Source organism: Octodon degus, unplaced genomic scaffold, assembly GCF_000260255.1.
Source record: "Octodon degus isolate 3935 unplaced genomic scaffold, OctDeg1.0 scaffold00041, whole genome shotgun sequence".
NCBI lineage: Eukaryota > Metazoa > Chordata > Mammalia > Rodentia > Octodontidae > Octodon > Octodon degus.
In genome coordinates, this window is record NW_004524617.1 from 17,130,888 (window position 1) to 17,158,139 (window position 27,252).

General features: G+C 35.0%; 1 protein-coding gene across 4 annotated transcripts in view; it reads right to left on the bottom strand.

The window, feature by feature from the left end:
• The window catches only part of Cnksr2 (connector enhancer of kinase suppressor of Ras 2), a 314,719-nt gene that overhangs the window by 73,451 nt on the left and 214,016 nt on the right, over positions 1-27,252 (bottom strand). For 2 of the 4 annotated variants that reach the window (XM_023715389.1, XM_004631399.2), the window contains 3 exons: positions 26,023-26,234; positions 14,969-15,058; positions 13,075-13,289 (listed from right to left, as the gene is read on the bottom strand). In XM_023715389.1, the coding sequence (XP_023571157.1) occupies positions 13,075-13,289; positions 14,969-15,058; positions 26,023-26,234 (517 nt within the window). The remainder of the gene's footprint in view (positions 1-13,074; positions 13,290-14,968; positions 15,059-26,022; positions 26,235-27,252) is intronic. The other 2 variants (XM_023715390.1, XM_004631400.2) reach the window with 1 other exon arrangement.

Sequence of the window (27,252 nt, forward strand, 5' to 3'; positions counted from 1 at the left end):
CTCACTTCTAACAGAGTATGGCTAAAACCTGAGAGTCTCAAATGAAGTCACTATTACAGTATGATGATTTCTGTCATCAATGATAGGACTGTGTCATAGTTATTACAAACCTTTCTGGCAATTGAATTAACTATATTATTTAAAAAATAATCTGAAGTCAAACAGTTTTTCTTGGTTACATTTAGTTTTGTTTATCTGGTAGTAATGTTTGTATATTCTTTTTGTGTTAGTTTACTTTCAACTAAAGGAGCTATCATTTACCTAAAAATCCTGATGGCTAAGAGTATGTTTATGTCAAACTCTTACTCTGCGATACCTGGTTTTACACAGCAAGTAAGAAGATCTCCAAGACAGCTACTTCAAATGTGCTCATATCTTCTAGTTTTGGGCAGTTTACTTAATTCAGTTTTTTTAAAAAAACCATTTATTTATTTATGTATTTGGTACAGAGTCTCACTACACTGCTTGAGCTTATACTGGTCCTCCTGTCTCAGCCTCCTCAGTGTTGGGTTTACATGCGTGTGTCATCACATCCAGTTTCAGTGGCCAGCTTGGCGTGTGGCCCGCATAGCATGTGGTACTAGGAATCGAACCCAGGTCCTTGCACTTGCTAGGCAGGTGCTTAGACACCAAGCTATCTCCCTGGCCCTGCAGGATTTTTTAATAGAATTTTTTTCAAATAGAATACCATATATAGGTACATTATGTGGATAATAAGACTTGAGTTTAAAAGGTTTTAATAGTGACTCTATGGGGGGGCCAAGGAGATGGCTCACTATAATAAGCATTTGCCTGGCAAGCACAAGGGCCTGAGTTCAATCCCTGGTTCCACCAAAAAAAGAAAAAATAGTGCCTATATGCAATTCATTTTATAATAAAATAATTAAAATAGATAAATGTCATATTCTTCCTTTCCTTAAATTTTGAAGCATACAAGACATGATTTTAAGCCTATAAAAGCAAAACTGGTTTCGTCTAACAGAATAGAGAAAAAGCGATCAGAAGAATTTTTTTTTAAAAAAACTTTGGTGTTTTGTCAAAAGAAATAAGCAAAAGAGTAAAAAAAAAAACCTCATGAATTGAGAAAAAAAATTAGCTGTCTGTCCCTCAGAAAAAGGTCTTCTCTCTAGACCATGTAAATAATTAAAAAAATAATAAGTCTCCTAAAATTTAAAGATCCAAGCCAAAAATGGCATCTGAGATGAATATATATTTCTCAGATGAAGAAATACAAGTGGCAAATAAATATCTAAAAAAAATGTTCAACACCACTGGGCAGTTAAGAAATACAAATTAAAACAACAATGATATTTCATCTCACCCCAGTAAGGATAGCTATCATCAAGAAATCAACCAATAACAAATGCTGGACGGGCTGTGGGGAAAAAAGAAACACTTCTTCACTTTCAGTGAGAATGTAAACTGATACAACCACTATCTCAGTCAGTGTGGGAATTCTTTAAAAAACTAGGGTGAGACGACTGAGTCCAACTAGGATTAGATTCAACTCAGTTATTCTCCTCCGGAGTATTTTTCCAGAAGAACTGAAAAACATCATACCACAGTGATATATGTGCACCCATGTTTATAGCAGTGCAATTTGTCATAGCTAAATCTTGGAAGCAATCCAGATGCCTACCAACTAAGGAATGGTTTAAAAAGATGTGGTATTTTTACACAATGGAGTGCTACTGAACTATTAAAAATGATGTAGCTTTTATCGGTAAATGGATGCAACTAGATACCATACTCATAAGTGAAATAAATCAGACCAGTATGTATAAACATTGTACTGTTTTGCTAGTGTAAGAACCTGAAAGAGTAAACAAAATCTGAAAAGTACAATAGATACTGTGAAAGGGAAAGAATCCGTTTCAGGGGAAAGAACAATTGGGAGGAGAGAAAGGACAAAAGAAAGAAGGAAGGGAAAAAGAAATATCTATGCATATACTCAGTATAGCTTGGATAACTATACTCCTGATTTCTGTAGGTCTATTGAAAGGAGCAGTTAATACTTAATTTTTGGTTTTCTGCACTCTTCTTTTTAATTTTTTATAACTTCTTTTTACAAATTGTGCATGCTTATCTCTGGCAATCTGAAAAACTAATACAATGATAGCATGCAATGTAACAACCATTGTTGAACTCCTGTTATCCTGTTAAGTGAAATTCTATATTTCATTTCTATTTGTATTCTTTCTTTTTTTTAAAAAAAAAACTTTGTTGTTTGCAGCAAGAATGAAATCATCATTGCGCTGTCACTTCAGATGACACTTCCTAAAGGTCTCTCTGCAGTGCTATGCTCATCTTGTAGATAAGAAAACTGGGTAAGAGAAAGAAAGCAATTTATATAAACTGAGAAATGAAAAAGACAAGGTTTCTACAAGCCAATGTTTGTTACTTGTTTAGAACTGGATTCCTCAAATGTACCTAGATTATATTTTGCTTGTCCTTAGCCCACTGGTGAGGACTTTTGGGTAGCAAGAATGCAGTAAAGAGTTTTCACTTGTGTACTTTCATAGTAACATAGACACTGTTCTAGTTGTTCTGTATATATTGACTCCCTTCCACCATTATAAGAATATACATGGAGAATACAAAAAAATGAAAATATTAAAAATATTTCATATCAAATCAAGAAGTGGATATCATATAGTTGTTTCTTGTAATGGCCATATGGCAAAAATTGAGGACAGGATGATAAAATGTAGTTAAGTGGAGGAGAATCAAAAGCTGGCTAAAATAACATCAGTTAGGTATGGAACCATCTGCTACTCTCTCTCAGAGTACAAAAATTCTATAAAGAACTGTATATGCATTATTAAGTAGTAATCTCTTCAGGTAAACTAGTCATGTTAGCCTCAGTATTACTTGTATTAGTCATCTTTTAATCGAAGATAAGGAAAATGCAATTTGAAGTTATATTTTCCAATATGTGCTTCAGAAGATTAAATAAGCAGGTCTGTAAGAATTCACTGCATAGCCTTCATTGAGATAGGCTATACTTTTGAGTCCACTCAGAATAGAATAATAAGATAGAATTTTTAAATAACAAAATAGACTTTTGACTTTACCACTGAAACTTACACATACCGTTGCTAGAAAAATTTTCAAAGCAGGTTTTACATGGTAGGATCACAGAGAAGGGATCCTCACTGTGGTAGTTTTCTTTGGCTAAGCTGGAAGGAACTATGTGTCTCAGAATTCCCTTCTCTGTATGGCTCTAAGCTACCTTTGGCAATTTGTGTCAAATTTGTAGTACAAGTAAAGTAGCAGTCCCAAAACTCTGAAGTACAGCTCTGGGTGTCCATCACTGCTGCAGTTCATGGACATCATGATTTCTCGGTTGGCTCGCCTTGCTGTTGTGGTCAGCAGTAAGTTCTAGCACTCCTTCATCTCTCCTCAGATCTCTTTCTTTACCTCTTCGCAAGACTACTGAACAAAGAATCTGTGAATCTCCTTGGCAAAGGGTATCAGCATCATTGCCCTCACAGGTTCTAGTTTACCTTTGTTTTCCTTTACTTCATGTCTAGATTTTCCTTCCAAACCACAGGCTCTACTGAAGTGTCTACCAGCTCTTCAACTGTATAAGATCTTGCCTTTTTTCATGACACTTAGTGATTCTACTTTCCTGATTGAACCTTAACTGATACACTCATTAATGTTCAAAGGGAACATATAAGATTTTAGTCCTGGGAAGCTTCCTCATTTGCTTCCCAGGATACAAATTCCCTTATATACAAATGAGTTACTTTTTTGTATATGGAGTTGAGAACATTTACTATGTGGCCAGCAGAGAAATAAATAAATAAATATATGTATGATTGAATTCTCAAAAAAAAATGAAAGGACTATTACTCACTTTTTACTGAAGAGAAGCTGAAGTTCAGAAATGGCTTTAGGTATGTTAGTAAAGGAAGCTATATGAAGACAAGTTCTTTTCACATTTATTATGGTAAAGAATTTTAATAAATTTAATTTTTTAATGTATTTGGTACAGGGTCTCATTATACAGCTCAGACTCATAACGGTCCTCCTGTTTTCAGCCTCCCCAGTGCTGGGATTACAAGCATGTGCCACTATACCTGGTCTCAGGCAGGACTGGCGTGGCATGTGGTGCCGGGGATCAAACCCCACTCCCTGTGCTTGCCTAAGCAGGTGCTTAGTCTGCTGAGCTATGTCACTAGTCCTGGTAAGGAATTTTATATCAATTAATCTAAAATCAGGTGCATAAAGAATTGAGATCAAAACACTGATCTATTTTTCACCTTTTCAGATTGTTTTGGAGCCAAGTTTATTAGGATCCTATTCCTGGCCTACATTGATATGGTAGAGCTGGTGAGATAGATTTAGCAGTATCATTTGACCTGAGATCTTAAGCTGGTCTGACTCACTGCCAAATGCTATTGGCGTCTAAGCCACCAAAAAGTACGTAAAGGCTTTTGGAAACTTTATCTTCAAGACACTATAATGTAAAACTATCAATTATTATTCCTTATTGTAGTTTATTACAAAGTAGTTTTGGAGACTGGGCGTGGAGGCGCATGCCTGTAATCCCAGCACTTGGGAAACTGTAAATAAGAGGATCTCTACAAGTTTGATCTACACAGTGAGACCCTATAGACTCTGTACTAAATATGTAAAAGAATTAAAATAAAAAGAAGCAGCTTTGGATAGGATTTGGGCACATATAGCAAACATCCCTAGAGTTCTGTGGGATTAGAAGGTGCTGAAACCATCAAGGGGATCATATATTTAAGAGTTAAGTGAAGAAAAGATTTTGGTACAGATTATGGTCCCTTCATCAGAATAGACTTTAAGGAGTTCTAGGGGTAAGGTAATTTTAGTTTTACTAAACTTGAGAAACTTCATTAAACGAGTTTTGGTGGTGACACAGGGTGAGTATGGTGATTATGGGAGAAAGTAAAGGTCTATTTCTTAAGAAATTTGAGCAAGTTTTCAGAAGTTATAAGGCTATAAAAACCGCTATGATCAAAGCTATTAAAGGAAAGTATGTCTGCTAAATGTTGGTAATTATTGACCTTAGCAAGCAAGCCAGGAGGCAGCCATCAGAAGTTATGTTTTATTTTTCTTTTTAAAGGCAACAAAGAATTTATAACAAAATTTAAATTTAAAAGATATAAACAATACATTCCTAATTCAATTCTTCTGTGTCCTATTTTGCAGAATTCTTTACTAATTAAGCCAAGTTCTGTGTTTGTTTTCTGGCAGTCATTAATTAGGAATAAGCAGAATGAGACCCACATTTGATCAAACATGAAATTAAAAAGACTGGCTTCTGTTTTATATAGTGTGAAAAGAATTCTCTTTCAAGAGTGAGGGTTATCAGTGCATTGTTTAACACTTAAATTTTGAAACTTAAAAAAAATAGGTCATGTAGGGCCAGCCAAATAGCTCAGCGGATTAAAGCACCTGCAAGCAGGTGAAGGGGCTGGGGGTTCAATCCCTGGGCCTGCTGTGCCGGCCCCACCCCCTGGGGCTCGTTGAGACAGCAATTGAGACTGGGCATGGTGGCACGTGTCTGTAATCCCAGCTCTTGGGAGGCTGTAAGCAGGCGGATTGCTAGATTCTGATCTAGTAATGAGACCCTGAACATCCTGTAGACCCTTTCCTAAAATACAAAAAAAAATGTAAAAAATTATAAGCATCTAAGTAAAATTTTCAAAATTAATAAAACTTATGAATTTAGTCAGTCTTTGCAGGAATTTCAGCCCAATCTTACAGGCTTACAACATTTGAAAACACCATAGAACATAATAATATGGTTAAAAGGGGTTCATTCTGTTGTTAAACAATATGAAAGTGTTAGTACTACAGCTTGGTACTCATTTTATTATTTCTGTATTTATCTTTCAGAAATGTTTTAATGTTTAATTGCATTTATTTAAGAGAACCATTCTGATTAATTCATCTTCAATGATGTTTGTTACTTCGTAGCTTTTAAGAAATTGGTCCATTTCATCTAACCTATTTCCTTATTGTGCTTTTCATGTCAGTGAAGTTTGTAGCTATAACCTATCTTTAATTCCTGATACTGGTACATTGAGTCTTTTTATGCCCCTTAGCAGTCCTGTTAGAGATTCATAAATTTTTTCAAACAACTCCACAGGTACTGGTTTGGTTTTTTCTACTGGTTTTCTGTGCTTGGTTTTATTGATTGTGCTTTTGCTTCTCACTCTCCCCCTCTTCTTTTGGTAAAGGGAATACAACTCATGACCTCAGGCCACTGTATTTTGTCTGTGCCCATTGAAGGTATTTAGACTTCAGGCTTTTCATAGTCCTAACTATTCCCATGAAATACTCTGCAGTGGTAGCATGAATTTGGCATTAGTACTGTAAACCATCAAGTCATCCAAAGGAATTAATTACAAAATGACTCAAAAATGGGTAACATGTAGAACAGATTTCTAGTATGTCTGTAAGTTCCTTCTTGATAAGAAACATGTCATATTATGCTGAAGCTGTCTACTGGGTGAATAAAGTGAAAATGGGGTGAAATTGATTGTTATAACCACCTGTTAGCTTAGTGATTACTTTACTGCTATTAAAATTAACTGCCTTCTTATTTTAGTTACTTTGACCTGAAACAATGCAGCTAAATCAGGCAGTTGTTAGAGAAACCAAATTATATAATTACAAATATATTTAATTATGAGTGTGTATAGTTGCTAGAGATTTTTCATCTTTGTGATAATAGGCTTCTCTTCCCCCTTAGATAGTGAAATCCTTACGAGCCAAAATTATTCACTGATGTAAAGATATGAATTCTGGAGTCAAGATTGCTTGGATGTTTACCTTCAATCTTTTTTATCTCACTTTTTTTAAAATTTTTGGTACAAGGAATTGAACTCAGGGCCTTGCACTTACCAAGTAGGCGCTTGTGCCACTGAGCTGTATCTTGGGCCCAAATCTTCTACTTTCTAGTTGTATGTAAAGTAACCTCTGTATTTCATTCCACAGGGTATTTTTAGGATTTGACAAATTCATGTCTAAGGTCTTAGTGTAGGAGTAAATGCTAGCAATTACTAGTAGTCAGAGGTATTATTATTATTTTTGTATATTCTATAGAAATTAGGCTGGGCCTTATCCATGATTGCCAGCACTAAAACTGTTAATCTTCTGCTAAGTTATGTCCATTTTTGAGGGGCAATACAGTTCTAAGAGATAGATTGCCAATGTTCAAATCTCATTTCTATCACATAACAAACCACACTTCAAAAAAGGAGGGCCACAAGGAAAGCCAACATTTTGGCCCTAGCCTTCCAAGGTCAATTAAGACTCAAGACATATGAGAACTTGAACTGTAACTTCATGTAACTCGGTAGTGTCCCAAATTTTCTGATCAAGCAGATTATGGGGTCAAAGAGGAAAGTGATCGATGATGTAGAGTGTGCCTAAGGAGAGTTATATGGAGAGGAAACATTCTCTCAGGCTTTCACAGAGAGCACACTGGCCAAGCAATGGCCGTGACTCATCCACATGGCTGACACTGACAAAGGTTCTACAATCTGAGGTACAGGATCTCAGGAAAAATCCTGAGGGGATTTGACTGACCTTATCAGACTTAAAAGCTCCAACTCTTGTTGCATAGGTCCTGCTTTATCTTGGTCTTAACCATACAGCAGAAAAGTATGAAAACGAAGTACAAGAAGTAAAGCCATGCTGTTATGCTGAGCTGTAGGGAACTCAGGTCAACAATTTCTGACACTGTCAGTCAAGTGGAAGACTCAATACTATTATGGTCTACTGGACTCTTTTAGAATATTTTGCTGAGATAACACACCTATAATATTCAAATAACGGAACTAAACAAAAAAAGGGGATACAGATGAATGTTCATTTTGTATCTGTGTGTTCAAAGTGGTTAGGATAGATATATAGTTACATTCGCTTAATGAATAGAGGGATTTGTTCTAATGTTGTTTGTAAATAGGATATCATGTCCCATCTTGTACAGAAATTAACCACTAGGAAGACAGTATACAATGTTTTAATTATTGAAACTGTCCTACCAATTTGGTTTGAAACTGTCTCATTGCTATTTGTTTCTCAATAAAATTATGGGAAAAAATAAATTAAAAGAACACATGCCAGCTTCTTAATCTGTAAAACAGGGATAACATCGGCACCTCTCTTACAGGGCTACTATGAGGATTAAATAAGTTAGTATTTATGAAATGTTTAGAATTGTGTCTATTTCTTTTTTTTTTCTTTTCTTTTTTTTTTTATTTTTTTTTTTTTTGGTGGAACCGGGGATTGAACTCAGACCTTTGTGCTTGCCAAGGAAGCACTTATTCCACTGAGCCATCTCCCTGGCTCCAATTGTGTCTATTTCATATTTACTTGTTATATTAAAAGAATACCAATTCCCTTTAATACCTACCCATCACTCTACTTCCATTAAAAAATCTCACAAATTGACTAGAATAGCTTAAAAGTACTTATTAGAAATATAGTGACAATTGAATGTTTTGCAGTTATATCCTAAAAAGCTAATACTAGCCACAGATGTTAGAGTGTTACAAAAGGAATTACACAGATTTTTGAAAATCTATTCAAAATCTGTTCATAAACCATCTTAAACCTCATTATTCAGTTTATGAAAGTATACCTGCATGCTGTCTAGATCTGTAATCACAATTCACTTGTTTTGGCATCTCAGTAGATCGATTTAAAATAAATAATTACTTTGAGTATGATATTAGCAGTCTCAATGAGAGATCAATTTGTTATTTGCGTATCATAGTATGAACAACAGTCCTATAAGATTTAAAGATGAGGTTCAGAACAATTCATTGTTTATAAAGACTTTTCTCAAAACATTTGAATTCCACACATATATTCACTGTTTTCTGATTTTCTTTCATGTGCTTTCAAACAACTTATACATTTTCAGAAGAGAATCTACATAGCAAAATTATGAGTTTTTGAAAAATGTTTTTGGGGACCACAAATTATAAATTGAGCCTAGGGAACATCCACGCTTATCCTTGCCCACCCTTTGAGCCAGATTGGAACGTGGAAATGTCAGATTCTTTTCTGGCCACAGCTGGAAACCGTAGGGCTAATGACTGCTATGGTGCTCACAGGGCAAGATAAGAAAGACCTGCTGAACATGAAGCTCAGGGGAAACTACAGCATCCTCCTTGCCTTCCAGGTTCATCCTTGTCCTTGTCCTTGCAAGAATGCTTTGTTCTTCCTAGCTCACCACAGTTGCCATTACTGTTCCTAGAAATACACCCTGCCTTTTACTCACTGTTCTTGACACAGATGTATTGAATAAACACCAAGGTTCTGGCTGCTTCATGGTGTTAGGTTTCTCATGAGCAACTGGTCATTCCAGCTCTCTTCTGCACCCCTACTCTGTCTTTGCTCTTTCTGCCCTCTGTGTGTTTTAGGTTCTGGCAGGAGACTAGGGGCTCACAGCAGGGGCCCTTGATAACTGGCATTGTGGAAAGGATCTCTGATATGACATAATTATGGTTTGTGTCTGGATGTATGGCCAAAGCTGTTCATGGTCATGGGGGTGGATTTTTGGAGGTGGCAGAATCTAGTTTGTGATTAGTTCGTGGTCTAGTACTAGGATTTGTCGTCAGCGCTACATCTGTCCTTGGGTGTACATCCTGCTGCCCCTTCCATTCTTGTTGATTTTTCTGTCCTCCACCAGCATGAAGTATTGCCCCTCCGCGATCCACCCTGCCTCAGAGCCAGCTCATTATGGACTGAAACCTCCACAAACTGAGCTAAATAAACCTTTCTTACTTTAAACTTGGGTGTCAGGTATTTTGCCTTAGCAACAAGAAAGAAGTAACTGAGATGTCATGTATGGCTGGTGGGCATATTGGGTCCTCAGTAATGAGACAGGGAAGGAAGAAATCAATGACTAGCTGAAGCTGAAGCTCTGAATTGGAATCAAGTAGGTGTGGTGGGAGTCCTGGGAAAGAGGCTAAACTTATATGGCTAGCCCTTGTTGGACTGACTCAGGACAGTTGGGAAGCCTCTCTTTGCAGATTCAAGGTACTGAGAAAGGCATTCAAAGTTCCTATCCACATGCAATTATTCATGCATGCATTTATTAGTCACATTTTTATTTAGAACTTGTAAGATTCTACATCTATACCAGGTGCTAAAACATAGTGCTTAACAAAATGGAGACACTGTCCCTGCCTGTGATGGATATGGACATACATGACTGGTTATGTACAGGAGAAAGCAATATCAAGGTGATATTCAAATAGATAAATACATAACTACAGATCGCAATGGAGGTTTTCAAGATGTATTGGGTGCTAAGAGAACAAAATAGGAGAGAGTGATTTAGTTCGGAGGAGAGTGGTCGGGAAAGTCCTCCTGGGATTTTAGGGTTGGACAGCCAGGGGAATGCATGTGTGAAAACATTCTTGACAGAGAAAATGACATCTCAAAATGGGAAGAAGTGGCCAAGAACTATTGTGACAATCATATGGGTAGAGAAAAATCAGTGCTTTCCTGTTAAACAAATTTAGGAAAAACTAGACTAACAAACTAGGCTCCAGCAATTTAATTATTGTATTCTGTAGTCCAAGCAATAGATTATATTGAATAACTGACATGTGATATAACAGCAACAGTGCTATGCTTGGCCTAACTTAAAAAGCCAGTAATATGCAGCAAAAGAGAAATCTGGTAGTTAATACGTTATTAACAACATTATAGGAGGACACACATTTCTTCAAATAACTTTCCAAAATTGACTCATTAAAAGTAAAAAGTCCTCTATACATGGAATGCTTACTGTGCACAAAGCTCCAGGGTAGAGTATCAGAAGGACCTGGAATGGATGAATTTGGTTCTACTCCTAACAATGGCACTTATGCTTTTTCACAACACAGCTCTGGCTAAGTCATTTAACTTTTCAAAGTTCAAGCTTTTTAATTTGGAAATAGGACAGCTTTCATATGATTCAAAAGACATAACAAATTTTGCAACTCCTTTGATGATTGTGAAAGAACTAAATATGTGACAGTGTGACAGGTTGACGTCCTCAAGGGTACTTAAAAGAGTCCTGTAAAACTGCCATGAAAGTCCTCTCATTTCGTACAGTGCTTACAGCCATCCAATTTGTATTTGGCAGCTAAAAGTTATTCTACTTCCTCTAAACCTGAGAACAGAGGAAATATCTAGCCTTCTATTCTGAAACTGGTGGATCAATGTAACAAGCGAGATTATGCCTCCCAGGTTAACTGTATTCTTTAATTGTTGCTGACCTGCCTACCCCATCACAAATTAGCTGGGAAAGGTATCATACAACTGGAAAATACCATGCTATAGACTCCGGATACCTAACACAAGTAGGACAAAAAAGTGGACCCTCTCATTTCTTTATTAAAATAAACTTCTAGAAGTAAACTTACTAGGTCAGGTTACTGATATACCTTGATAAATAATACCCTTTAGAAAGATGGTAAAAATGTATAGTGCTAGACAATACTCATAATATTCTTGATTGTCAGGTCAGCCCACTGTTTCTAGTCTTTAAATTTAATAATGTATGTCTGTGAGATTCCTCTATTTTCCTTCTGCACACAGTACTGTAAATACTTGTTTGTACATGCATGGAACAGAATGAAACATCCTGTATATTTCAATGTGCCTTTAATAGCTTACAACTCTTCCTAAGACAAAGCTAAACTCTTCAATAGATTATACTATCTGAATTCAAGGAGTCTCTTGTTCCCACTTGGGCCTCATCTTTCACTATTAACTTCCCTTTTGAATAAGCCAGCGCTCTCTCATTTTCAGACTTTGTTCAGACTAGTACTTACTTATGACTAGAACCTGGTGTTCCAGTCATAAGGAGGAGGCTCCTTACGAGGAACTTGAGGAAGCTCAGTCTTCACATGCTTTTTCTGACTAGTGATAATAAAAATGGCCCCCTTCACATGACGTAAAAGAGTACTCACTTCATATTGACTTTAAATGTCGGTGGAAAAAATAGTAATTTGCTTTGTTGGTCATTTAATGGGTCAGATGTTGATAGGGGCATTTGGCTCTTAGAAAGGAAGAGGCTTAAAGGTATGTTATGGGAGAACTGGCAGGGAGAGAGAGAATAATGATGACCCAACTGAAAAAAAATTCCACTCTAGGTTTATGACAGACCTACACATCAGTAATCACATTTAAGACATTTACTCAGAGAAAGAACTCAAGCTTTAAAATCTTGAACACCTTTTATACCTAGACAGTATGACTTCAAACTATCAGATTAATTTCTCTTATACTTTTAACATTAAGTGAGATTTTTAAAAAATTCTACTTAAAAACTTGTATTCTGTTTTCCAAGCCTGTAACTAGAAGCTACAGTTCTATTTGTACAACAAACTCTCTTTAACCAAAACAGCCTAATATGGGTTGATTTCTAATGAGCCAGCAATTTGGTGCCACACAAAGTTCCTGGAACACATCCTATTCCTATGCAATGAGAGTACACCCCCAGACACCCTCCTATTCATCTTTCACTTTTCTCCCAAATACTCCCCGTTATGAAGGTTGTTCTCACTTCCCCCGGAGGGCAAGGTCCTCCTTTTCCTATGCCATTTCTATAGTTTCTGTACTCATCCGTTACACTAATTTATACTGGGATACTCAGCGTATCATTCTCCCCATCTAATGGCATGCTTGTCTTCTCATTTTTACCTCTAATATCACAGTCTATACCTAGCATGTAGTGAGTACTCATTTTTAAATGTAAACTTGAATATACTAAACATTGCATCTTTAATGTTGAATTTATATCTATGTACTGTATATTATCATACAGGTCATTAATTTGCTATTTATTTGCAGTTCTCCATCATTTGATGCATACCGTCTCATGAAAAATCCAATTTGCTACAACATATGAACTTACTGAACTTCTGAACTGAATGACAAAACAGTAAGTCATCATTTTAAGGGTATATACTCTAGAGTATATTTGTGGAAATCTGGCAGTTGGATAAAAATGACCTAGAATTTATCTCTGACGTCTTCCCAGAAAAGCTGTATCAAAGAGTTTAAACAATGCTTACTTACATGGTAGAGTGTGGCCTCTGGCACAGGTGTGCCCATGATGTCTTGCCTTAATGCATCCATTTGCAGACTAGGCAGCAAGGAATAGTGAGTTGGGCTATTACTCTTATCACCCTTCTTTTTTGACTTCTTCCCTGTGTCTTTTTTGCTGTTTCTCTGAAACATGTATTCTTCTTGAGCAATTTTTTCATTACTCATATAGCGAAGCAAAGAGTTTTCTATATAAAAAAGATAAATACACCAACATAAATATAGAAATACATTAAATTTATCACTCTTTTATAATAGTGCTATAAATTTTGTTTCAGAACTTTAATCTGATTTAGCATATATATATATATTATATGTAGTATTAATTATTTGGGGATCATAGGACAATAAGGAATTAGTTGACAGATTATTTTTTCTGGTTTTATCTTTGAACTAACTATATCAGAATCACCTGTGGAACCTGAACCAGAAGTTCTGGTGTCTGACCCTTAATTTTTTTTGTGGAACCAGGGATTGTACTCAGGCCCTTGCACTTGCCAGGCAAGCACTTATTCTACTGAGCCATCTCCCTGGCCATGACCCTTAAATTTTTTTTAACAAGCATCTGAGGAAGATTCTTCTAAAGCTTGATGACAATCACTGGCCTATGCCATGCTAGGTAGGATCCCTGAAGAACTTAAAGCCCACATTATGAATCAAAGGTCAGGAAACTTAGCTCATAAAATCAATGCATGATTGAATAATAGACATTTAGTTATTCATATAGAATCCCCAACAGTATTTGTACAGTATCAAGTATGAAAAGAATGACTCAGAGATGGCATAAGACAAGCATTGTTTTTTTTTCTTGGATTATTTATATTCCATAAACAAATGAATTAGAAACTGAAGCTTGGGAAATGGAGTGAATACACAGATGTAAAAGAATCTGTCGATGTTTCTGGATTGCCAGCGTTTTTGGAAATGTTCACATAATAAAACAAGTGTTAAGAAAATTAAAGCAGATATTCATGTTTTACCCATATGGTTTATGCATTTGTGCAGTAAGGAAATAACTCATGTACACTGGGTAGAAATAATAGGCAAACAGCTTAAACATACCATGTAGGACGCTTAGTGAGCTTAGGTTCTACGAACAGTTTTGATTTGTTTTGTTTTATATTCCATCATGATCTTATAGCTGTACTTCAGAAAATGAAAGTGGTAGGCCCACTAGTTCCACTCCACACTTAGTAAACCTTACGTAGTAGTGAGACAGTAGTGAGACTTTCGATTGCTTTATCTACTGCTTACCTCCATAGCTCGGTAAGTGAACATAAAACTTACTTTTGATAGATATTTAAAGAGTACCCCACCCCTATGTAAGAACACCTGGAACAGCAAACAGAATAGAAGAAAAGCAAAGTGTTTTTTCCCACATGTCAGTATGGTATTTATTAGTCACTGGCTCAGTTTGCATTAGCTCTTTTTTAAATGATGTGTTTCAATGTTCATATTGAGGTTGTATTTCCTACAAAAGTGAGAAGGTTACATTGTGGACCAATGTGGATTGAAATGTACTACTACATTTTACCATAGATAATAAAGGCATTTTAGGTTTTTATTTACTGATCTTAATTCCTTTATGCAGTTTCACACTTCTGACTTTATTTTCAAAATACTAACTTTAAATAACAATCAATTATTCACTTTTTCCATTCTACCTTGAATCCCTAGAACAAATTTATAGATGTTCTATTTAATAATGGGTCAAGATAGTCAAACACTGGTCTGTCTTGGTTTGTTGAAAACTAAGTCAATGATAGTATAAATTTTCCACTAAAGCCATAACAGTCTATTGAAAGAACATTACAATTTGTTCATTGTTCAATCAACCCAGCCTACACTGAAATTCTAGAACACTTACCTCTTCTACTATCTCTCTTCATCTTATTTGGATCTTCATAGTCCCCCACCCAATTATATTCCACTGGCATAGATATAGGTCGTAGCTTGCCTAAACACAGAGAACAAAGTTCACATCACATTGTTTTTCTTCCCCATGTCTGCTCAAACTTACACTGGTTTTTTAGCTACAGTGTACAAAACACACTCACTCATATGCAACATTATGGTTGGCATTTGTGTAGATGAAAAAAATGTGTGTTTTGAGCCAGAAGGTGAAACTGCCTGTGGCTATTGGCCAGGTGATAATGCAAACTTGAAGTACTTTTTATACATTATAAATGGCCTAGATTTGCTCTCTTAGGAGTCCCAGACTTCTCAATTAAGGTCCTTTAAAAAGAAGATCATGATTTTCATGGTTTTACTACATTATCAGCAACTGTGTCTGTCTCATAATCTAATGCTCAAATGTCTATTCCTTTATTGCCAACTTCTAAGATGGTAGCCCCTTGTGTTTAACCTAATTACAAGGATATGAACCCGTTGTTTCAAGATGGAATGCCACAAGGCTAACCTGTTGTCTTTACTACTTTCTTTTTCTTTTTTTTCTTTCTTTTTTCTTTTTTTTTGCTCCGAATGCCTTCAGGGCAGGTTTGGCTGGCTTGAGTTGTGGGGATCGAACCACAGCAACCTGAGCCTGACTGCTTTGTTGAAGCAGCCACTTAAAGAACTGAGCTAAGGGGGCAGACCCCCTATCTTTACTACTTTCTAACTCATATCTTCATGAATTTTGGATACTACAATGCCTCAGCAATATGGCTAGATTCTCTTTCCAGCATGGCCTACCATCATGCCTCTCTTTTGCTGGAGTAATCATTGCTTTGACCTGTCTTATTTCCTTCTGAATCTCTATTTTTACTAAATAGCATCTTACTTTGTCAAGAAAGCTAATGGCAAAAACTTCAAAGATAACTTTTTGATGGGGCTGCATTGTATTAGTTCTGTTCAACCTCTAATTCCTGAAGCACAAAACAGCCAATGAAAATTATTCAAAAGTTTTAAAAGGATATTTATCACAATGCCTTATATAAGACAGTTATTTAAAAATTCTGAATGAATGAAAACCAGACATTCATGCAGAACTGTTTCATAAAAATGATTGTGATGATGATGGTAATGGTACAAATATTTGCAATTGCTTACCATATGCTATATACTGAGAATTTTATAAATATTAAATCATTTAATCCTCCTAAGTATGAAAAATGTGCTATCATTGACCTCATTTTTACCAGATGAAGAAACAGTTTCAGTTACATATATGACCAAGGGAACAACTGGTAGGTGCCTGGAGCAGGATTTAAACCCTGGTGTTCAAACATCACTTCTGTACTTCAATAGTCACATCTGATAGCTAATAACTTCATTTCATGAAGCTCTCTTCTTCACTTATACTTATCTTTTTCATCTGCAAAGTCCCCCCAAATATCCCATTTTCCATCTACCACTTTCTGAAGTTTTAGTTCGTTCTCTACAGAACTCCAAACACAACAATAGCTCTATCTTTATTACCGGCCTTCACACTTTTCACCGTCAGCAAACCTCTTTTCTTTCTTCTATTCTTAGTGCCCAGCCAAATTTTGTCATCAACTATTGAAATCACTCCTTGTATTTAGAAAACGTTAATGTTTTATGTATTGGCCAAAAACTAATGAAAAAATTTTTATTCGACTAATTCTATTTTTAAGGAAACGATACCAACCTTATGACTTCTTATTATCTAGACTGAAACAGTTTATTTAATATGATTGGTAAGCTCCATTAAAGTCTGAGGATGAACTAGATATCAACTATTAATGAGTCAAAAAGTGTAGTATTTGTTTAATGGCTTTCAGTTAAAGTGAGCAGATATCTTTATAAATGATTAAGAACCCAAAATTTTAGTTAGGTGAGGTGGTTCACATCTGTAATACTTGCACACTGGGAAGCTGAGGCAGGAGGACCACAAATCCTAACCCTGCCTGGGAAACTTAAAGACTTAGTAAGGTCCCTAATTCAAAATAAAAAAATAAAAATGAACAGGGGACATATCAGTGTGAAATCCTTGGATTCAATCCCCAGTACTGAAAATAAGGAAAGCAAAAGTTTTTAAACTTTTGAGCCAAGCATGGTGACCCAAACCTTTACTCCTAGCAACTCAGAAGGCTGACATAGGAAAATCCCAAATTTGAGGTCATAAAGGATTACTTAGTAGAACTATTTCAAAAACAAAATAAACAAGTAAGCAAACAAACAAACCACAAACAGAAAGATTACAAATTTTCATGAACTGCATCTCTGCTGTTCTACACAGAACTAAAATTCCAGTGAGGTTGAAGATCAATATAGTCTGCCCACTAAGGATAGAGTAAAGATTTGAGGAAAAGTCTCATTATCATGTCTATTCTACATGTAGAATCAATTTTTCAGATTTTCTATATTATAAATGTCATATTTTCAAAATATGTAGCAATTTGTATTTTAGGGGCTATGTTAAAAATCTCCATTCAATATATATTTTGAAATCTAGTTTGAAAATATATATTCAATATATATTTTGTAAAAATAGTTTGATACTTTTAAAAGAATGGATTGGTTCTTTAGAGCCAAATATGTATATACAAAAATAAGAAGAGACATTGAATACAGATTATGTAAGACATAATTATATTTATAGTCTTGTGGTCAATTTGTGGGGCTCTAATGGAGTTAAGTCACTGAAGTATGTAATGAAGCTCTTGATTTGTGTAGTTGTATCATTAACCACAGGAATAATTTTGCATTAGATCTATAACACTGACTTTTCTGGGGGTAATTTAAAAAATACAATTATACCAAGTGTTATTTATATGATATGTTGCTAAAATAGTATTTATACGGCATATCATTAAAATAATATTTATACAGTATGTTACTCAAATGGAATTGAAATTGCTGGGCACTGTGGAACACACCTCTAACTTCAGTACTCTCAGAAGCTGAGGCAGGAGAATGGTACGTGTAAACTCATCCAGCCTGGACAACTTAGTGACTTAGTAAGACCCTGCCTCAAAGTAAAAAAAAATATAAGAAAGGGTTCAGAGATTTAGCTCAGTGGTATAGTGCCTGCTTGGCAAATGTGAGGTCCTGAGATCGATTCCTGATACCAGTAGAAAAAAATCTAAGAAAGTCTAGGGATGTTTCTCAGTGCTAAGGCCCTGGGTGCAATCGTAAGTACTGCCAAAATAATCTTTTTGGAAATAGAAAACAATCCTAAGATAAAAAGCTCTAATTAAAATAGACTTTTGGCTAGGGATATAGCTCAGTGGCACAGTGTGTGCCTGGCAAGCATGAGGTCATGAGTTCAATTCTTGGTGCATAAAAAAATTTTACCTTTGGAGAATATTAAGGTTTTTGCTAATTCAATAGACAATTCTCCCATTTGATGGACTTCTCTCATCCATCTGTAGCATTTCTATGGAGGATTACTCTCTGTTTCAAACTCCTACCTGAACCCAGGACTCTCAAAGGCCATTTCAATAGCATGCCAATTATAGTATTAAATTAGTTCTTAGACCTCTGCCATTCCTTTTGGAATGGAAATTTCATGAGCCACGAGGCACTCCTCTACTGTTTAGTGTAGTATCTCCAGCACTCAGAACAATGCCTTAAATACGCTAATTGCTCAATGGTTAACTACTAAGGAAATTAAACAGGGGGTTTTCCTCATGTACTAGACCCCCCAAGAAATACAGGTTGAACCCATTTGGTATTTTCCCATATTCCTTCCCCTTTCTTCTAAAGCAATATATAATCCTGACCCATCATTTTTCTTTCAAGGCAACTCAGTCCTTCTACCGTTCTTTCATTTATTTTATTTTGAGACAAGGTATGTGGCTCAGGCTGGCCTGCAGTTCAATCCTCCTGCCTCAGCCTGCCAAGTGCTAGCATTACAGGTGTAAACCACCACACAGGGATCATCTTCACTTTTCTAATACCCTTAGAGAACTGCTTAGGAGTCAAGTCAGAACTTGGGAGACCTGTCTCGTGATTTCATTCCTACAAAAATTCTCATATTAAGCAACTTATGTTCAATTGAAACACCACAGAATTTTGGGCTTTTCCAGTTGTCCTTCTTTTAGCTCTCTGAAAAAGGGCTAAAATCATTACATTTCAGAGTCATAAATAGTACCTGAGAAGAATTCATCTCAGAGTTGTTCAAATTCTCTGTAAGTCTGACATACCCTTTACTGTTCACAAAAAAGATTTCTCTATAGGATGTGAAAAAGTATATATCTATTCTGAATATTTATTATTTTGATGAAAATGAGTACAGTAGGGAATAGTTAAGCTACAAGCTTGCCACATACACCCGTCAAACTCTCCACATACCACACAGAGAAATTACTTTCAGATGGTTTACTGCATTTTTATGAAAACATCCTGAGTTTATTTAGGTTATAGAATCACACATCTGAAGAGGAAATACAACTGAATTAAATGGAAAGTCAGTAATTTTTAAGGATAAGGTAATATGTATATCTGGATCCAATAAAACATGCAATCATGGACACTTTGATTTTCAGGACTACATTTTAGAAACTTCTCTTTGGGATGAAAGCTCTTGAAAAATTTGACTTGTAAAGTTTTCATTGTGTTGATTAAGCAGTGGTTTAAATGGCACTTATAACTAATATAAATCACATGCAAACTTTGGTTATTTAAATGTTTTCGGTTTTATTGTGTAAATCAACACTAATTAAGATTTCACTTCCAAGAATAAATCACATCTTGTATTTTCTTATTGCTTTCTATATTTAGCCTATATTTGAAATGGTAAAATAAGAAAATCACTTAAGAAGAAAATACTGCATCATATTAAGGAATTGTACAGAATATTTAACAGCTGATTCCATGGTTACTTCTACTTTGAACCAAATTAACTGTTTAAAATACTCTACCAAGGGAAGGGACAACACAACACACTTTGGATTTTGTAATCTTTGCTTACTAGAAAATTGCTGGTGCACAGAGACAATTCCTCTACATTACAGAAGTGTGTGAGAATGGTAGAAGGACTGAGTTGCCTTGAATACTAAGTGACAAAAGAGTTCTGGGTTTTCCTGTGAAGGTTATAGTATAAAGAATGCTAAAATACCTTGGCCTCTTGTTTCACTCACCATTAATATGGATGTAGACAAGAAAGATGTCACAGACATACAAATAATGGTTAAAATTATGTAATTTTTACAGTAACTAAGATTAAAGCAATCCACTTTTCAAAAATCCTTAGTAAATTAGTGCTTCAAACATCCTATTAACATGTGGAAGACAGTCATCCTTTCTCGTGAAGACTATTAAGATCATCAATTAGAGAGTTTTCACTTGAAAATACACAACATTTTATAATAGTTTTCCATAATCCTTGTCTCATACTGGAATTGCATTCATGCTGTTAGCAAGAAAGTAGAGGGGAAATCCTCAAGATACACCAAAGTTAATTTAGTATCTTGGCATTTCACAGATAATCAGAGTTAGAAACAGTCCAAGTATACACACTTTCAAGTTCCTGAGTGCTCTTTTCACATTGCTAGTGATAAATCATTCAAGATCATGAATGAAAAAAAATCCAATTAATATTTCTTAGAGATTATTTAATAACATTTATAATTTCTGTCCTTATAAGTATATTCCCTCACAATCTGCAACTCTTGCAAAATATGCTTAAAGTCATGTGAAAAACTAATGGAGAATTAGAGCATGGACTGGCAATGCAGCTTTGTGTTTGGAACTCATTCTTGAAAACAATGGGAAGTATATTGGTTCAACATGTTACTTGTAAAACAATGCTAGGTTGTTATATATACATTTTGGCTCTAATGTTTCTAGTCATTTCAGTAGTCAGGGTATAATTTTTTAGTGATCTCTTCTTGAACCACATTGAGAATAAGACCATGTTTTCTATCCTCTGAGTTCTAACTTCTTCCATGATTTTTGGCAAGGGGTTTTGCAGAAAATTGAGGCAATTCAACAAATATCCCAGAGTACAGATCATCAAACACTTATCTTTATAGTTAGTTTTTATTGTTTTATTTTGGATTTCTGTGACAAGTTTGATTCTAGAAAATGGTTTGCATCTGGGTTTTCTGTGAGATAAAACTGAAATGAAGGTAACATTCAACAAGCCAACTGTAGAGCAGGCTTCAACTTTAATAAGAGGTTCTTCCAAATGCTTAGCTGTAAGTCAGCTGTTCGGAACTCACAATGCAAAATATTTTTTGGTATTGGTATTTGGGTCTTTAAGAGGACTGCTAAAGTCTATCTCCCAAAATATATTCTATTAAAAATTAGTTCATTAGAAAGTTAGTGAGCAATATGTAAGAGAAAGAGGAAAGATTCAAAGTACAAATAAATTTGGAAAATAGTAAATTAATCCAAATTCATCAAGAATTTCAAAACTGGTAGTAGGCTAATGTATGTTTATTAAGCTCCAAAAATAAGATAAAATACACAGAGATTCATCTTACTTAACCATATAACTTGAATGTTCTCTTTCAGAATTAATGATTTGAAGAATATGCTTAGGAAATTGCTGGACTACCTGAGCCATATTGCTATTTAAAAGCTGATACAGCTCTATTTTAATTTTTTTTATTATTATTAGTACATGTTTGCTGTACATAATGATTATGTCATGACTCCACCATGACTGTGACATCAGAAATGTCCTCTGGGTGGGCAACACTGACCTAAGACGAGAGTTATTATATTAGTGTTTCTATTCACTGTAGGGAATCGGTACATGTTCATGACACATTTTAATTATTTTTCCTTTTAGTTTTATAACACCATATACATTTATCTCATAAGACCACATAATTTTAACTACCATATATATAGACTGAAAACCAGACTAATATTACATTTTCTCTATAGGAAGAAATGCATTTTGATGTGAAATAGGGATAAATGCATCACCTCAGTTTCCAGGGATGCCATGATTAAGTATTTAATTGTAGGGCTAGGTAGCTAATCTTAGACACTCAGAACCTTATATTGCTTCTGCAGAGAGAATATGCTAAGTGTGAATTATTCTAGATATAATTTTAGTTTTCTAAATTAAAAAAAGTTAGTGAGTACTGTGTGATATAAGGATTCTGACTTTGATTTTCTATTCTCTGCGTCTATATTCAATTTACTTATAAATTGATTTTTCTTAGGTTAGCTATGGTTTTTCAGCAGCAGCAGCAGCACTCTGTGCCTTAGAAACCTGAGTGGATGAGGTAAAATATTGACAGTGATATAATGCTATTTTTCGACCTCCTATTTTCACACCAAAGCTTGTACATAATAATGACAATGGTTCCAATAAATACCTAAAATACTGGGCCCTAATGCAATTTTCAACACACTGAAGTTACTGAGAGTGAGAGCAACACACTCAGGGTAATATGGGATGACCAAGCATGCTACAATTAGTGCTACTAACCACTAATCTTGGTTATTTCTCCTACTTGTATCTGCGTATCTAGGAATTATCTTTGTCTCCTTTCCCAGAAAGTAAAACAAATTTTAGCATTTTTCCCCTAAAGCCTGTAAGGGGCATGAGTGTAAATGCATGGTCATTAGAGTGCCAGGAAATATGAAAAAACATAAATAATAACATGCTAGCTTTGCTTATCTCAAGTTAAATTCTTGAACTTGGAAGGAGCAGTGCAAATTTTAGAAACCATTTTCTTACAATTTTTAGATTTTTAAAAATCATATTTATCAAGCTAGTACCATTTGTAGGGTTAACAAACATCCATCATAACTTAATCCAAGTTCTACCACTTACATGTTAAGTGAGTTATTTAAATTCTCTGTATTTCAGATTTTAATAAAGATTAGTGTATAGCTTATACAGTTGACATTAAGATTAAATGGGCCAATACCTTTTAAATGCTTAGAACACTGCCTAATTTACTCAGTTTTTGGAAGGATCATCTACTGTCTACAGTGCTTGTCCAATGGCATATTTTGAACAATTGTACTTTTAACTCACTATTAACAGCTACGTGATCCATGATATAGAATGAGAACCTTGGTAAACAACATGCTTCAAAACCCATCATTAGAATATTTTCAAATTTTTGTCTTTGCATCTGTGCTTCTTTGTCATTTTGTTCAATATCAGAGCTTCCCTATTTTTCATTTGTAAGTATATTTGTCTAAACTTCCTAACATGAAGGTACTGAGAGATATTCAAATTAAAGCATATATTTGTACTGTAAAGTGTTGTCTCTTTTTGCTTCTTTGTGTTTTGTTTTCTCATTTTGAGGCAGGGTTTTGCTATGGCATTAAGGTTGGCCTTGAACTCACTTCGTAGTCTAGGCTGGCCTTGAACTCCCAGCAATCCTCTTGCCTCTTCCACCTGAATGATGGGATTATAGGCATAAACCACAATGTCCAGCTCATTTTGCTTCTTAAAAGTACTACTTAAACTCATAATTCTCAACTTTCTTGGAGTAAATAAGCAATTTGGAAGTTCATGGAAGGATTAGTAGTGGCCAGATATGCACAATCCAACATATCAATATTTGCTACTATGAACCAAATTGAATGCTCTAAAATTAAAGGTTTTATCCACTGCTTTTTAAAATATCACACAGGGCTAAAATTTAAATTACTGTCATTTGTAGAAATAACAAGCATGAACTTTTCTGTACTTCAGATTTTTTATAATATATTTCAGGACAATTATGAATTTTTATTACTACTAATTCCAAACCAAGAGACTACTGTTATATATGGACATCTATATAAAGGACCAAATTATAAGTTAAATAAAGAAGTTGTCATTTATTATTGATATGAAAGTTTGGAGTAATTAGTATTGGGGTCTGTAGGGTCTGGGCTGAGGATTTACACAGGCTGTCAGATTTCTGACCCATGTATTGAGAAGGTGTCACATATTTGATGGGGAGTTACGAGCACTTAGACATTCTGGATGATGACAATTCATCATTGAAAAGCTAACATAATTATCATAGTCACTTTTTTGACTTCATAGCTAAAGTATAGGGTTTAATTTTCTGAGCTGGGCAGTATCTTGTGCACATCTTCCTACTTCCCTAAAGTGATGACTATAATGCAGATTTATTAAAATGTTTCTTCCTCCCAGATTATGCCTGCTGTACAAGTAGGATTTATGTTATGTACTTCTTTTTGTTCTCAGTGCCCGGTTCTTTTTATGTACACAACAAATACTAGTCGACAGAGTTGTTTAATGAATCAATCTTTGGGAAAATTATCACAAGATCCTGAAACTGACAGCTATGTTTTATTACTTAAGACCTGAGTTTGAAAAAATAAAAGTAATAAACTTTTAGTTACTTGGAAAACTCTTTAGGTTATACCTAGAAATCTTCACTCAAGTACCTACATTAGAATTTTAGAATAAATGAAACTATTGCTATATTAAGATTGCCTTTATTTCAGGTTCAGAAGTTTTAAAAGAGAGCTTGACATTTCTCCTCCCTCTTTTAAGCATGTACATATTTATTTTCACTTAACTGTTATGAAAGCATATCAAGTATCTAATGGTTATCAAAATTATGAAAAATTTAAATAATAATCTGTTTTATTGGGGTAGATGTAAGTCGTGGAACATGATGGGACTAGGCACTATAAACTACTGTCTGATGAATTGATGATGTGCAGTCAGTCAAATAACCAAATAGGTATATTTTATAAGGTTAAGAGTAATCAGTCAATGACTTCAATTGGACTACAAATTTTCCTTCAATGAAACATTTATATACTTCAAAATACGTATAAAAGAGCCAGAAAATTCTGGGATATAAAAAGGAGGGTTGACATACTTTAATGACTGTCCAAAAAGAGTTGGTCAAAATGTACATGGAAAATAAATAAAAATAACATTGGCTGTGAACAATTGAGAAGGAAATGTAGAAAGAGTAAAAAACCATTTTCACTCTATGTAGTTGCCATTGATCAAATCTGAACTGATCAGAAAGGATCCAGTTTTTCCCCAAAGTATAAACTCCTCACTAGAAGCGATTATTTTGAAAACCGGCAAGGGAGGAACACAGACTTCCAATTACATCCATTCATTCTTGTAATAGGAATAAAGGTTTTACTACTTTTAATTTTCTTTTAATGTATTTGGTTGTTGCAGGGTCTCATTATGCACCTTGGACTCATAGTGATCCTCCTGTTTTCAGCCTCACCAGTGCTGGGATTACAGGCGTGTTACACTATGCCAAGACATGGTGGCCTGCTCAGCCTGCCCTCAGGGCAGGGCTGGCACAGCATGTTGTGCTAGGCATCAAACTGTGGTCCCTGAGCTTGCCTAAACTTGTATAAGCAGGCACTTTAGTCCACTGAGCTATCTTACCCACCCTACTGCTTTTGGTTTTAGGCAACTTTATTTGCAAATATTTTAGGTATGCTATACACATTTTATGACTTTGTAATTGGGTTACTTTCTTTGTCATAAATGGAAAAAATGAAGTCAAAGATAAAAAGAAATCCTAAGTACTTGGTAACTACGAGGCTAGCTTTGCCTTAAATACAGTGTATGTGCACTTCATTTAAAATTCACTTCTACTTGAAAGCCAGTTTAATTTTTCAACTTCTTAAACATGCAAAAATAGATTTTGATTTAGATGCTAAGAGCCTATCTAACGATATTTTTAGTCCCTGAGGACTAAGAAGATAATTTTATTTCAAAGAATTCATGCTAACAGTAAGTGTTAAAATATCCTTAAATTAATTAATTTGGTCACATCTAACATAGAAGAAATATATATGATGCTAAATAGAATTTTATAAACCGTTATGATCTAAAATGTTACTGTTCTTTAAAAAACCGGGAATAATTTTGTATTATGTGTCATATTATTGAAATTCCACTTAGAAGCACATTATGGATACAGATTAATTATGAAGATTCAAAACCTATCAAATGATTTTTACAACTCAAATGCTTATGATAGAAAATTGACACTTCCATGCCAGGCATACACTCTCATGGAAACATAAGAGAACTCTCACCATAAGTTGGGGTGCTTTCTCGCCTCCCTTGACTGCTTGATCTTCCTTTTTCATATTCATAGCAATATAGGACAGTATCTTCTTCAACAATGTTAAACCTCTTTCGATATTCCTGATCCAGAAATGAATTTGGTGATTCAGATCCCTTATGCACTGGCTTGCCCACCATATGTCCTCTGAGATCTTCACAAGGGAGATTTCCTTTCTCATCTCTGAAGAAAAGAAAGTAAAGGGAAAGGGTGGATGTAAGTATACAGAAGGTAAAGTGGCAGGGAATATAAATAACATCTTTCCCATACAATATATCCATGAATCTTTCTAAACTTTCTCTGAGAATTATAGCAGAATTTCTATTACCCCTAGTTTGAAAAAAAAAATGAACAAAGGCAAAGGCTCATAAAGGTGTTAAATGACGTCTTAATGTCACATTGGCAATAAGTGACAGAAACATGCAATAGACTTTCTAAATTCTGTTCCAGTCCACTTTTCACTGTATCATAGCACACAAAAACAGTTTCAGCATCATAAATTAACTTTTGTGTTCAAGATACTAGGTGTAATGCTAATAATGTTGGCTTAATGCATGGCTTTCTTTTGCTACTTTGCCCAATTGATTCTTAGTAAAAATATGTGGTATTTAAAAAAGAAAATGTGGTTAAGAGCCATCATCTACATAGAGAATGTTGTGGCCAGAGGAACCAAAACAACGCTGTATCACTGGAATTGTAAGATTAGAAAAAGCATGTTATTGATTCAACAGAAACTTAAATAAGAGACATTTTCAGTACTCAAACTTTATACTTCTCATTTGAGAGTAAGAAGATACCTATAGAATAATTTTAAACAGAGATCTCAAAATTTTATTGCACATCAGCCATGTTTCTTTTGGAGAGAACATTGAGAAATTTTACAAAATACAGGACTTGAGAATGAAGCTAAACTAGATGAGGTGGTGTAAACATCCCACCACTCCAGGGACTAAAGTGGAAGGATCACAAGTTTGAGGCCAGCCTGGGCAACTTAAGGAGACCCTTTGTTAAATAAGGGATTAGGGCCAGGGAGACAGCTCAGTAGAATAAGTGCTCCCCTGGCAAGCGCAAGGGCCTGAGTTCAATCCCTAGTTCCGCCAAAAATAAAAAATAAAAAAATAATAATGAGTAAAATAAAAGGGTTGGTGATGTAGCAAGTCTATTTTTTTCTTCTATAGAATTTTAAAATGTTAAATAATTT